The sequence below is a fragment of the Camellia sinensis genome, chromosome 11, assembly GCF_055761805.1.
Source record: "Camellia sinensis isolate YWXY chromosome 11, ASM5576180v1, whole genome shotgun sequence".
NCBI lineage: Eukaryota > Viridiplantae > Streptophyta > Magnoliopsida > Ericales > Theaceae > Camellia > Camellia sinensis.
In genome coordinates, this window is record NC_138971.1 from 94,084,726 (window position 1) to 94,097,404 (window position 12,679).

General features: G+C 36.2%; 1 protein-coding gene and 1 long non-coding RNA gene across 3 annotated transcripts; both read right to left on the reverse strand.

Annotated features, from left to right (window-relative positions):
- Positions 1-453: 453 nt before the first annotated feature.
- Positions 454-9,732, reverse strand: LOC114317017 (SWR1-complex protein 4). Of its 2 annotated transcripts, none has more exons than XM_082894336.1 (17): positions 8,330-9,732; positions 8,164-8,253; positions 7,551-7,616; positions 7,398-7,457; positions 7,198-7,254; positions 6,140-6,269; positions 5,905-5,972; positions 5,658-5,750; positions 5,472-5,519; positions 4,483-4,659; positions 4,049-4,159; positions 2,863-2,958; positions 1,664-1,735; positions 1,473-1,533; positions 1,292-1,326; positions 1,090-1,180; positions 454-832 (listed from the first exon to the last, which is right to left on the reverse strand). In XM_082894336.1, exons 1-16 carry the CDS (start codon positions 8,441-8,443, stop codon positions 1,097-1,099), a joined length of 1,362 nt encoding a protein of 453 aa, XP_082750462.1. In that variant the 5' UTR covers positions 8,444-9,732; the 3' UTR covers positions 454-832; positions 1,090-1,096. The 2 variants fall into 2 exon arrangements, with proteins under 2 accessions (XP_082750462.1, XP_082750463.1); XM_082894337.1 differs by having other exon boundaries at positions 1,473-1,509; positions 8,330-8,765.
- Positions 9,733-10,458: 726 nt separating this feature from the next.
- Positions 10,459-10,928, reverse strand: LOC114319385 (uncharacterized). Its single transcript, XR_014344246.1, has 3 exons — positions 10,863-10,928; positions 10,710-10,769; positions 10,459-10,566 (listed from the first exon to the last, which is right to left on the reverse strand). It is a non-coding gene; the product is annotated as an uncharacterized LOC114319385 (long non-coding RNA).
- Between the last annotated feature and the right edge of the window lie 1,751 nt (positions 10,929-12,679).

Genomic DNA, 12,679 nt, shown 5'->3' on the forward strand with positions numbered 1-12,679 from the left:
AATTATCAAATTAAGAACCCATTATTCTACTCAAATCTGACTCCCAAACTATAAACTAATCAAATTTAAATACATTTTTTAATTTATTAAAAAATTAAATTTAAATTTAAACAATCCACGATTGTGCTAGACTGACTCGCTTACCACCCCTAACTGCCAAACTGCCTAGAGCTGACTTGGTACTCCAATTGACCTCGGGCCCGCGACTTGGTTCTTTGCAATACTAGCCAAATCCCTTCCCAATGCCTTTCCTAATATGCATGGTAAAAGAGGAACACAGAGGCTGGGCTGGGCCGGGCCAGGACGGGACGAAAGAACCAAAAACAACTCTGTGCAAATCATCAACTCTGTTATTATTATTTTCACATGAGAGGTGCAGACTCCCTGTCTTGGAGACAGGACCGGCTGTAGGTTCAACCATTTTAGCTGAGAAAATTACTGCCCTTGAGTTAATTAGTAAAACAGAGTTCAATAAAAGGCGTTAGAAATCACAACATAATTTTCTGGTAAAAACCAAAGTTGTTCTCAAACAGAATGTATTAAGATTAAACTATTTTAAGTTAATGCCATACACAACTAATGAATTGGAGGATGTAGGGATGGAAGTAGTTGACCATTCTAACAGTTTCTGGTGGTGCTTTGTACAACACAGATCATCAATCATTCACATTGTGAGATTTCTAATCTTGCAACAGCAGAGGCCACTTCTTTGTCCATGCTTCTCATTCCGTTAGGCTATGACATGCTCGCATGCCTTAATACCAATGTTGCCGCCTGAAACTTGCCTATTTAAGTTGAACCCACAAGAGGCTTTGGGAGGCTAATCTTGAGCCTGCTCTTGCAACATTATAAAAACACACACAGCACTACTTCAATTCAATAGTAGTAAAAAAATACTTGCACTGAGCAAAGCAATTATTTCAAGTATAATTTCTGAACATATGTATTTGAATTAAAGAATCATAGATATGCTAGACTGATCATTTAACTGATATTTGATGACTCACTGAATCATGGAGCTTGAAAAAAAAAAATAATAATAATAATAATAATAGTAATAAATTGATAGCGTGTGACCATGAAAATTACCTTCCAATTATCCATCAGAAGCCTTTAACTTTCGAGGCCTTTTATTAGACTGAGCTGGTGATGATGGAGCATCTGACAACTTTCCAGGTGCCTAGAAAACCAATATTGTCAAGAAAGTTAACATTCCCCAATTCTGAAGAAAAGAACCAGACATAAAATACATTGGGATGCATGAAATGAAATACAGAGAATAGGTGTGTACCTTCCGCTTCTGGTCCCTTTTACCAACTCTTTCCCCTGAAATTTCAATGACATTGAAATTAATGGAAAAATATATAGATTGATCTCATCCGAAAAATTGAACATGACAAACAAAAACGAAAATAAATTAATAAATAAAAAGAAGGCCAAGATGAAATGGCCCTTATCACTTAAAATGTTACCTCCGAAACTAAAGGGCTCAGGAATGAATGTGCGGTCCTGATCAACAACACGTTGGAAATGCTGTTAACATATAGAAACCAGACTTTCACATAGCATAGGAAGTAAGCATATTCTCACAACTAGATGGTAAATACACTGGGTGGAAGAGTGTGTGAAATGTAAAAAACAGGATCTAAAACAACACACATACCTTAGGTGTGTTTGGTGTTTCAGCATATGAACCGTCACGATAAGATGAACCTTCTGCCTCCTTATTTTGCAACTGATCACAAAACAGACAAGGACCCAAGATGTCAAAGATGATTAATAGCATCAACACGAAAAACTACAAATAAGAGAGAGAGAGAGAGAGAGAGAGACTGCACTTCTAGTAGAAGTCCAATTTAGAAATCTCCTGAAACAAGAATATATATATATATATATATATATATATATTTTAGGTAAAAGGATGTCCACGCTTCAGAAATCCATTTCTAGTGCTTGCCAAACACAACCGTTATCTTTTCTTTTAACACCACTATTCCTTGTTGGTCCCAAGGGGCAGAGGAAGCTAGGTTAGCTGAAATGACTACACAACTATGCTACCATTTGCGCCTGCGAATGGTTCTATATAAGAACCTATTTACTGCTAAACGAATATTTCATAGACAGCCAACGAGGAATTCCATCGCTCATACATCCAAACATTTTCATTTGTTACACATTTTCTGAACATGTTTTTCTCTTAACCACCAACATTTGGTACACCATAGTAGGTCTTATAGCAGTCATAAATTTTTTTTCCTTCAACTTAATAGGAATTCTTCGATTACACAACAATCTTGATGCATTTCTCCATTTTCACCATGCTGCCCTAACCCTAAGCTATAGGTCACACCCTCCTTAATAATTGGCCCATTGAAAATGACCACTTTTTTGTATCTCATGCCCATAAAATTTTATTCTCAACTTTATCCCAATTTCTAGTTTTGCTACTGCTATATTTGGATCTTACACTAGTCAAGGGAAATGAATTTACTTATATATATTCAAATTTTATGGGTAAACAAACAAAAAAAATGAAGTTTTTCCACATATACAGTCATTTCTTATTAATTTTCTAAGCCAACAAAAATAAATAAATAAATTTAACTCCTTTCACTTCAGTATCGTTTCCCATATTTTTTTTTATATTTCATTTTGCTTTCCCTCAATAAATCCAAGATCCAAACATGGCCTAAAGTTACTTCAAGGATTCCATAAACTATAAAAAGGTAAAGCACGATAAAGAAAATTCATAACCTTGAAATATCAGTCAAAGCACATCAGAACATTTGCAAACTTGAATTATATAAATCTTTGAACAATGAAAAAAGATATAAATTCAAGATAAACCTTAGGTAAAAGTACCTGTTTCTGAAGATTCAATAAAGTCAATATTTCTTTTCTTAACTCGAGATGCTCTGCACATACAGCTTTGGTTGGAACCTTTGGCTTCAAATTAACCTGTGAAAGGAAAGGGCACGATTGCTTATTAAGAAGCATTTTAATGGAAGAAAATGTCTAAGAAGTGACACCATAAGATAGCAAATTCTGAAACAACATCCTTTCATGTTTAGAAACATCTAATGAAGAACAATATTTTTATTATTTCCTGAAAATTTAAAAACTATGTTAGGCTTTGGAGCAATAAGGAAACAGAAAATTTTAAGCAATAAGGAAACAAAAAAGGAGAAGTATCCGAAGCTTAAGTTACAGATAATCTGCCATGCTTCACCCAGAAGACCAGAAGGCATGGTTACAACAGGGGTGCACCTCAAGCAGGCCAACTTGAGCAACTCAAGCTTTTGGACTTTTGGAGTTAGGCAGTGTAAAGAGCTACGCTACAAGTTTGGGCCAAGCCTAAACTGTGGTCTCAGTCAAACCAATGAGCATATTATATAGTATAATATATATCAAATACACATAAAATCCATCATATTAATCTTTTCTCACTGTCACTGTTGGATTAACTCTCACTACAATATAAATTGTGAGAAAACCTGATAATCACTTGCTCTCCTCCCCGCCCGGCCACCCACCCCTCTATGTCTATCCCATAATCTTTCATCACCGCACTGTTGGATTAAATCTCAATACAATATCAAGTGTGCAGAACCCTAATACATCCACTTTACATCTCAAACATAAAAGGGGGTAGAGAAAGAATATTAAATCAAACAAAAATATGGCAGATTAATAAGCATCTAATATAAATGACAAACGAGGAAGATGAACAGCCTAGTGATGTAATATTATTTTAGGTCAAAACACTGAAAAAGGAATAATATAGCAGGCAAAAAGATGTTCTCCTACAATTCATAAAAATACATGCGAACGAAAACCATAAGTGTCAAAGCAACCTGTTCTGAAACAAAATGAAAAGAAATACTAAAATAATTTGTACTAGAATTCCCATGGTAAAGATAGAATACAACTTTAATAATTATATTAACAACACTATGACTATCTATATGTTTATGTAAATAAAATCATGCTCACATGACACTGAAAGTTCAACCAAGAGACATAAATAGTATAGCAAGCAAAAACATACCCCAAGATCTTGTAAAGTCTGCTCAACCCGCTTGATGGTCCGAAGTCCAGCAGATGAGCTTGCAGCTTGTACCATTTGATCAAGTGCATATGTTCTAGTGTAAACCCGGAGCTGAAAACTTTCTCAATCAGTAAAGCTATTTATTATTATTTTTAATATAACTATCAGAGAGTTAGACATGATATACATGACTTATTCAACCGTTTAATGAAACATACATATATAGAGCTGTAAGCATACAAATGAAAAGAAAAGAAAAGAAGAAGAAAAAGAAGAAGAAGAAGAAGAAGAAGAAGAAGAAAAACCTTTGAACAGTGTGAGCTAAGCAGAGACCATACAAAAATGTTCTCCCAGATTACGAGGGAGGGAGGCATAGAAAAATAAATGATTAAAACAAGAAAAAACCGTAAGGAAAATTGAATTATCAAACGAACCACGCGAAGAGAAGTTGCAACAGAGGCACTCTCGGCTATTGAAGTTGGAGGTGCAACATTTGCAGAAGCAAACTGAACACTGGAAGAAGGTGATGTGGTATCAACAGGAACAATAGCCCTTTCAGTACCTTCTGCACCAACATTTGATGTGACTGGCAATTCTGACTCTTCAGCACCCTGAAAGGACAATAAATAGAGCATACACATGCATTCTAGTGCTCATACAAAGACACTTACTGAAAAAAGAAACATAATTAAAAGATACATTGGAGACAAGTGGCAACAACTTAAGGTGTACAAGAGGAGGCATGAAAGAGATGTTTCCAAGGCCCAAACCTTGATTTAGCATACATTGGATGATGAGTAACCCACTCGGGACCTTGGATAACCATGATTTAGCCTCGTAAGGTCTTGTCTTATGCTTATTCTTATATTATCTATGTTTGGTGATTAGTCTTTTAGGTCAGGGATGCTTTGGCAATTTCCAAATTTAGTGGACATGGGCTATATATAGGAGATACCCATTGGTTGTGGCATTGGTCAAGTTATGTATCAGGGTATTTATTTATGGGTCTTATGGATTCAATCAAGTTAGAAACAAGAACACAAGTCAACAAAAGCGAGCTTTTAAACTTTCTCAGTGTGATGTCCTACATCAGATGCACAAAATGAGAAAGTAATAAGCAAATTACATAAGCTTCACATAGAGAAACAGGATAGCAACCAGAGAAAATGGAGAGTGCAACAAGTTAAAACAGAAACTGGAAGCAAGGAGCAGAAGTTTGGAAGGAAGATGGAACTGCAACGCAGGAAATTACAGTGAGCATGTCAAGAGGTGAAAATTTCACCTTTAGAAAGAATATAGAAAGAAATCATACAAAACACGCATGAGGTCACGAAACTAGAGTACATTATTATCTAAATGAGTACTTCTCTCCTTCCATTTGTAATGCTAAGAAACAAAATAGCTAGTCCAACATAAGACTTACCCTTGCAGCCATGCGTGACTCAGATATTTTCTTTGCTTCAGCAAGAACCTAAAAATAAAAAATAAAAATAAAAATAAAAGAAGAAAAATAAAGAACATTGGATAAACTAGTCAGTCCAGATGCTGATGAAGACCGTGCAAGAATGTTGACAAATAAAAGTCAAAGATGCAGGAGCAAATTTCAAACCTCAGCATCCTTGCGCTCTTGCTGTTTTGTTTGAGAAAGGACCATGGATAATGCGCGCTTGCGCTCAATCTCTTGTGAAACATTGTATGGTTCCTACACAAAGGAAAAAACTTAAAATTACCAAGAAACAAAAATTGACCACTTAGATATGATAACCTAAGAGGAAATACATCAAGTGAAATTGGGAAACTACAAAGTCATAAAGTAGTATGTCATCGTAAAAACTTTCATCATAATGCCATCAAACCTTAACAATAGGATGTCCAGAAACATCACCAGGAGATGAAGCCCTTGAAATCAAGATGGCACGAGAAGCTACACACAGAGATAGCCATATTAATCAAGACAACAATCAGAAGTTTAAACCTTATGATGACTATCACATGGTAAACGAATGACGGATTGAACCATTAATATCAAAATATGAAATGAACAACACGGCATAGAAACAAAGTGTAACCAACAGAAGATGGTTAAAATACCACTATAATAGCGATCCTTCAGCTGTTCCACAGTCCGAGATGATGGGAATCTATCAGCAATAACAACAAAGCGGAGATCAAACCGTTCACATAAGTCAAAGAGCTGATCAGTCTCTTCCTTGGTCCACATCTAACAAAGAATATACAAAGTGAGAAGATTTGTACTCATGAAACTATCAAAAGGGGGGGCAAAGAGAGAATTAATACAAATTAATTGATCAAAAAGAACTTGAAATCCAAGAATGTATCTAAATTATTTAATAACTATCCCGTTTGACCACAATCACATCCGATAAAGGGTGAAAATTTTGTGTAGGAATAAGGTTTGGCTAAAGAAAAGATGAAACGAGACGTGTAATGTGCGGTTAAGAATGCAGAATGGGCCATTTTGTGAGATTTGGTAAACCCTTCTTCAAAGAGGCCTTTATTCTGTAGAAAATTTCAACTGGCATCAGTAGTCAGAACAGACTAACCAGGATTTGGCAGCATAATTAATACTTTGCTTGTTGGTTTCCACATTAAATATGAGCTTATGCATATTCACTATATACAATCAAATACCAAGAACAAGACTATTGAAAGAATGGCAGGCTAAAGAAACATGTATCATAAGCACATAGTTGAATACTTCTTAAAAAATAAAAATAAAAATGAAAAACGCATCAAAATGGTTATTCCACATAACTATGTTAAAGACCCAAAAACATAAACAACGACTTGATGAAGTTGCTGAGTCAATTCATACTCGAAAGAAAATAAAAGAAAAAACTCCAACCACGAAAATAAGAGAGCAAAGAGAAACTATGACATATCAAATTTTCAAACACTTGGAACACTTGATGTATTGCCCCCTCACTTAAAACCATGATAATGCAAGTCAGAATGAAGTTATTCTTAGATATGCACAAACACACAAACTCAAATTAAGGACCTCTTCCTTTTTTCATGTTATTGACAAGAATATCATTTAAATACATATTTACAACATAATCAGAAGAAATTTTTTCAATCCCAGTGGCAATCAAATCAGAAAGAAGCAATATTAAGATGCTACCTACAGGATCAGTTAAATGTTTTTCATACTCCTCGTCCGTGTACTTGACAATGTCGACAGACTGCACCAGACAAAGTAGCATATTACATTACTGAAGTATCAAATGGAGAGGAATACAAAATAAACAATAGATTAATTCATCAGTAGGAAAAACAGAACAAGTTATAGAATATTACATGCAGATACGAGTGTATTTATGTATACCTTGTTATATTTAGCAAAGGAATAGTCACCTGTAGGAGGAACAGCATTTACAACTCTGACCTGAGAAATATAAGAGCCACAAAAAAAGTTAATCAAATGCCTCATTGACTAATGATCCTTGGAAATGTACACAACACAGATAGAAATACATACCCAGTGGTAAAGCTGCAAATTATCTTTTCGAGCTGAATTTGAAAAAGGAAGCCATTGCCAAGTAATCTGCAGGAAGAATCTAAGCTCTCTCATAAAGTAGAACCCAGAACTTAAAACACTGACATAACATGAAAAAGACAAACTTATAGTAAAGAAATGCCACCCAGACAATCAAAGGACAACACATAGTTATACCGCGTGTATATTCATTCATTCAGTCTTTGCTCTACATGAGCTTATAGGAGATGCAAACCAACTTACTCATTTGAGGTGAACACATAAGTTTCTCCACCACATGTTTATACATCCGAAAGATCAACTTGGTCTGATTTTCCAAAAGTGCGTTTAAGGAATCAAATTTATATTAAGCTTGAAGAATGGAATGATGCAGAACCAAATGCTTCAAATATAAGCGATATAAGAATACCCAACCTTAACAAAGCAACATTTAGTACTCTTAACACACAATACTGATTCGTTCTAAGCCCTAACTTCTTCTAAAACTTGTTTTAAAAAAAAAAAAACAAAAAAAAAAGGACTAACAACCCAACTTGTTTTTATAATAATTCAACTAAATTTGAATATAGAGTAAGTTACACAATCACTAACTAACCTTCTCGTTCTCTGATTGAGTGCGCCTCTTCAGTTGAGCAACATCAATGGAAGGCATAAGAGGAGCCAAACCACCAGTAAGCGCATAAACCTGAAATTCGAAAACACCCCCAATCAAGAAAATTCGAAACAATTGAATGAAACGAGAGAGCAAAGTAGCGAAGTACCTCACGCGAAATGCCATCAGGTTTTCTTTGAGAATCTTTCTGGGGTCTGGACTTCTTTTCCTGGGGTAAAGGCAATGGAGTTTTGGGCAATCCCAAAATGTCCTTGGCATCCATATTCAAAATCCCTAAATTATTAGGGGTTTTATCTTTCACAGTCTTTCTCTTTTGGTCGTCAGATCAGAACATCAAAAACTAAGATTTCATCGCCAAGAACGCCACGCCGAACAATCAAAATCTTGAATTCCAAACGCACAAACAAAGAAATTACTAGGAATTGTTCGATCAATTTTTTTACGAACAAGGAAGGTGAGGGGTTTTTTTTTCGAGCGCCAAGTTCTGGTTTTCGAAGCAGAGCAGATCGATCGGAAACACAAAAGGAAGATCCGACTGGACCGTGCTGCCGGCCGCCACGGGTCTCATTTTAATAATTCGAATTGTTTTATATGTAAAACTCGTCGAGTGTTACATGCCTGTAAAAAATTACGTTAATCGGATATCGATAGCTATGTGAACAAAACAGTTTTGTATCAATCGTTAATTGTTTCACTGTCTATTTTTTTATACATAACTGATTTGATCACATAGTTATTGATATCCGATTAACGTGAATTTTTACAAACACGTAATACTCGATGAGTTCTACACATTGAACGGTTTAGATTATCAAAACGAGCCCAAAAAATGAACCCCATAAGCCAAACTGGACGGATCCAATCTTGATCTCAACTTGAGACCAGCTGGACCCAAACAAAAACAACTTTTCATTTTCAAAAATCAACAACTAAAATTTGCATATGATATGAGTATTTATATTTATTAAATAAATTTTACATTGTATTTCCCATCAATATTATTTTATGATTTATCAATAATATCTTTATTTTAAAAATGTTACATCTAATAAATTTTAAAAATGTTAGGAAAACTAACTGAAGATACAGTTTTGTCATATGAGAGATGGGTCAGACAAGATTTGGATGCTTCACGGGTTGGCCAAACTTCGTCTTCCTAGTAGTACTTGCACCAAGTCCAATAAAAAAGACCCAGGGGGTGGGGTTCCTTCTTGAGGACCCTCCGATGGTTGAGTTAGATGAATATCTTACTCATAAATGGAAGCTTAGAGCCAAAGTAGAGACGGAGTTACTTGTATCTCTTATATCTTTTTTGGGCCTCCTCGCCCCCGTGCCCTTTTCATGATTGCTCTCATGTCTCTGTCTTTTCACCCTGTCTTATTGGCCGTAAGCCTACGACTTATTTGTAACTAGCTATGGCCGTGTTGTCATGTCGCAGAAATCACAAAAGGGAAGGAGGTGGCTTGTATCTTCTTTTTGTCTAGCCACTGGGCCTAAGTTGGGTTAGGAATCATTTGGACGGCCCACTGGGCCACCTATTTGGGCCATACCCATCAGTAATCTCTCATTCCCGAGTGCAGCTTTAGTCCAACGAAGGAAAGTAAAAGTGTCTCGTTTGTTGCGTGATTGTGTTCTTCCACACCGACGAGCCATTGCTTGATCTAATGTGATGGTACTTGGTGATTTCGTGTGAATGGTGAGCTGTCTCGTTCTAGACCATGTCGGTGGACCTTCTTCAGAGTTCAATATTCTGGTCAGTCTTATAAGATATGGCCGGACCGTTGCGCACGTACACTTATATATCAACTGGGGTGCAATTGTGTGGATTTATTTGGCTTCAAAATTCCAACAACTTGGTCTCACTCGAGGTTGTAATTGATTTTTGGATGGAGCCTATGCAAGACAAGCTATGAAAGTAGCAAATGCCAAGTTACAGTTTGCTTAGTCTCCGTTTGATGTTGATAGGATTCAAGTTGTTGATCAGGTGGGGATCTCCCGCCTGATGGTCTTGCGCATGGTGGTCTTCTCTATGGAGGTCTTCCACATGGAAGTCTGCCATATGGAGGTCTTCAACATGGAGGTTTTCCACATTGAGGTCTTCCACATGGTGGTCTGTCTTCCGTATGGGGATCGGTCTCCCGTAAGGGTCGGTCTTCCACTCAGCGGTCTACCTAATGGAGATCTCCTGTATGGTCTTCCACGTAGAGGTCTTCCACGTGGGGGTTTTTTGCATGGTGGTCTTCCGTGCAGCAGTCATCCTTATGGATGTCTTCTGTAGGGGAGTCGGTCTCCCGCGGGGGTCGGTCTTCCGCTCAATGATCTACCTCATGAAGATCTCCTGTATGGTCATCCTTATGGATCCGTGTACTTGACAATGTTGACAGACTGCACTAGACAAAGTAGCATATTACATTACTGAAGTATCAAATGGAGAGGAATACAAAATAAACAACAGATTAATTCGTCAATAGGAAAAACAAAACAAGTTATAGAATATTACATGCAGATACGAGTGTACTTATGTATACCTTGTTATATTTAGCAAAGGAATAGTCACCTGTAGGAGGAACAACATTTACAACTCTGACCTGAGAAATATAAGAGCCACAAAAAAAGTTAATCAAATGCCTCATTGACTAACGATCCTTGGAAATGTACACAACACAGATAGAAAAACATACCCAGTGGTAAGGCTGCAAATTTTCTTTTCAAGTTGAATTTGAAAAAGGAAGCCATTGCCATGTAATTTGCAGGAAGAATCTAAGCGCTCTCATAAAATTATCCTAACTATAAGTGGAACTCAGAACTTAAAACACTAACATAACATGAAAAAGATAAACTTATAGTAAAGAAATGCCACCCAGACAATCAAAGGACAACACATAGTTATATTGCGTGTATATTCATTCATTCAGTCTTTGCTCTACATGAGCTTATAGGAGATGCGAACCAACTTACTCATTTGAGGTGAACACATAAGTTTCTCCACCACATGTTTATACATCAAAAAGATCAACTTGGTGTGATTTTCCATAAGCACGTTTAAGGAATCAAATTTATATTAAGCTTGAAGAATGGAATGACGCAGAACCTAATGCTTCAAATATAAGCAATATAATAGTCACATATAAGAATACCCAACCTTAACAAAGCAACATTTGGTCCTCTTAACACACAATACTGATTCGTTCTAAGCCCTAACTTCTTCTAAAACTTGTTTAAAACAAAAAAAAAAAGAACAAAAAAGTTAAAAAAAAAAAAAAAATAGGACTAACAACCCAACATGTTTCTATAATTATTCAACTAAATTTGAATATAGAGTAAGTTATACAATCACTAACTAACCTTCTCGTTCTCTGATTGAGTGCACCGCTTTAGTTGAGCAACATCAATGGAACGCATAAGAGAAGCCAAACCACCAGTAAGTGCGTAAACCTGAAATTCGAAAACACCCCCAATCAAGAAAATTCGAAACAATTGAGTGAAACGAGAGAGCAAAGTAGTTAAGTACCTCACCCGAAATGCCATCAGGTTTTCTCTGAGAATCTTTCTAGGGTCTGGACTTCTTTTCCTGGGGTAAAGGCAATGGAGTTTTGGGCAATCCCAAAATGTCCTTGGCATCCATATTCAAAATCCCTAAATTATTAGGGGTTTTATCTTTCACAGTCTTTTTCTTTTGGTCGTCAGATCAGAACACCAAAAACTAAGATTTCATCGCCAAGAACACCACGCCGAACAATCAAAACCTTGAATTCCAAACGCACGAACAAAGAAATTACTAGGAATTGTTCAATCAATTTTTTTACGAACAAGGAAGGTTAGGGGTTTTTTTTTCGAGCGCCAAGTTTTGGTTTCGAAGCAAAGCAAATCGATCAGGAAACAAAAACAACTTTTCATTAACAATCTAACAGTTACGGTTCAAAAATTAACAACTAAAATTTGTACAAAATGCTCGCACATTTCCATATGATATGAGTATTTGTATTTATTAAATAAATTTTACATTGTATTCCCCATCAATATTATTTTATGATTTATCAATAATATCTTTATTTTAAAAATGTTACATTTAATAAATTTTAAAAATGTTAGAGATACTAACTGATGATGCACTTTTATCAGATGAGAGATGGGTCAGACAAGATCCGGATGCTCCACGGGTTGGTCGAACTTCGTCTTCCTAGTAGTACCTGCACCAAGTCCAGTAAGAAGGACCCAGGGGGTGGGGTTCCTTCTTGAGGACCCTCCAATGGTTAAGTTAGATGAATATCTTACTTATGAATGGAAGCTTAGAGCTGAAGTAGAGACAGAGTTACTTGTATCTTTCATACCTTTTTTGGACCTCCTCGCCCCTCGTGCCCCTTTCATGATTTTTCTCATGTCTCTGTCTTTTCACCCTGTCTTATTGGTCGTAAGCCTACGACTTATCTGTAACTAGCTATGGCCGTGTTGTCATGTTGCAGAAATCACAGAAGGGAATGAGGTGGCTTGTATCTTC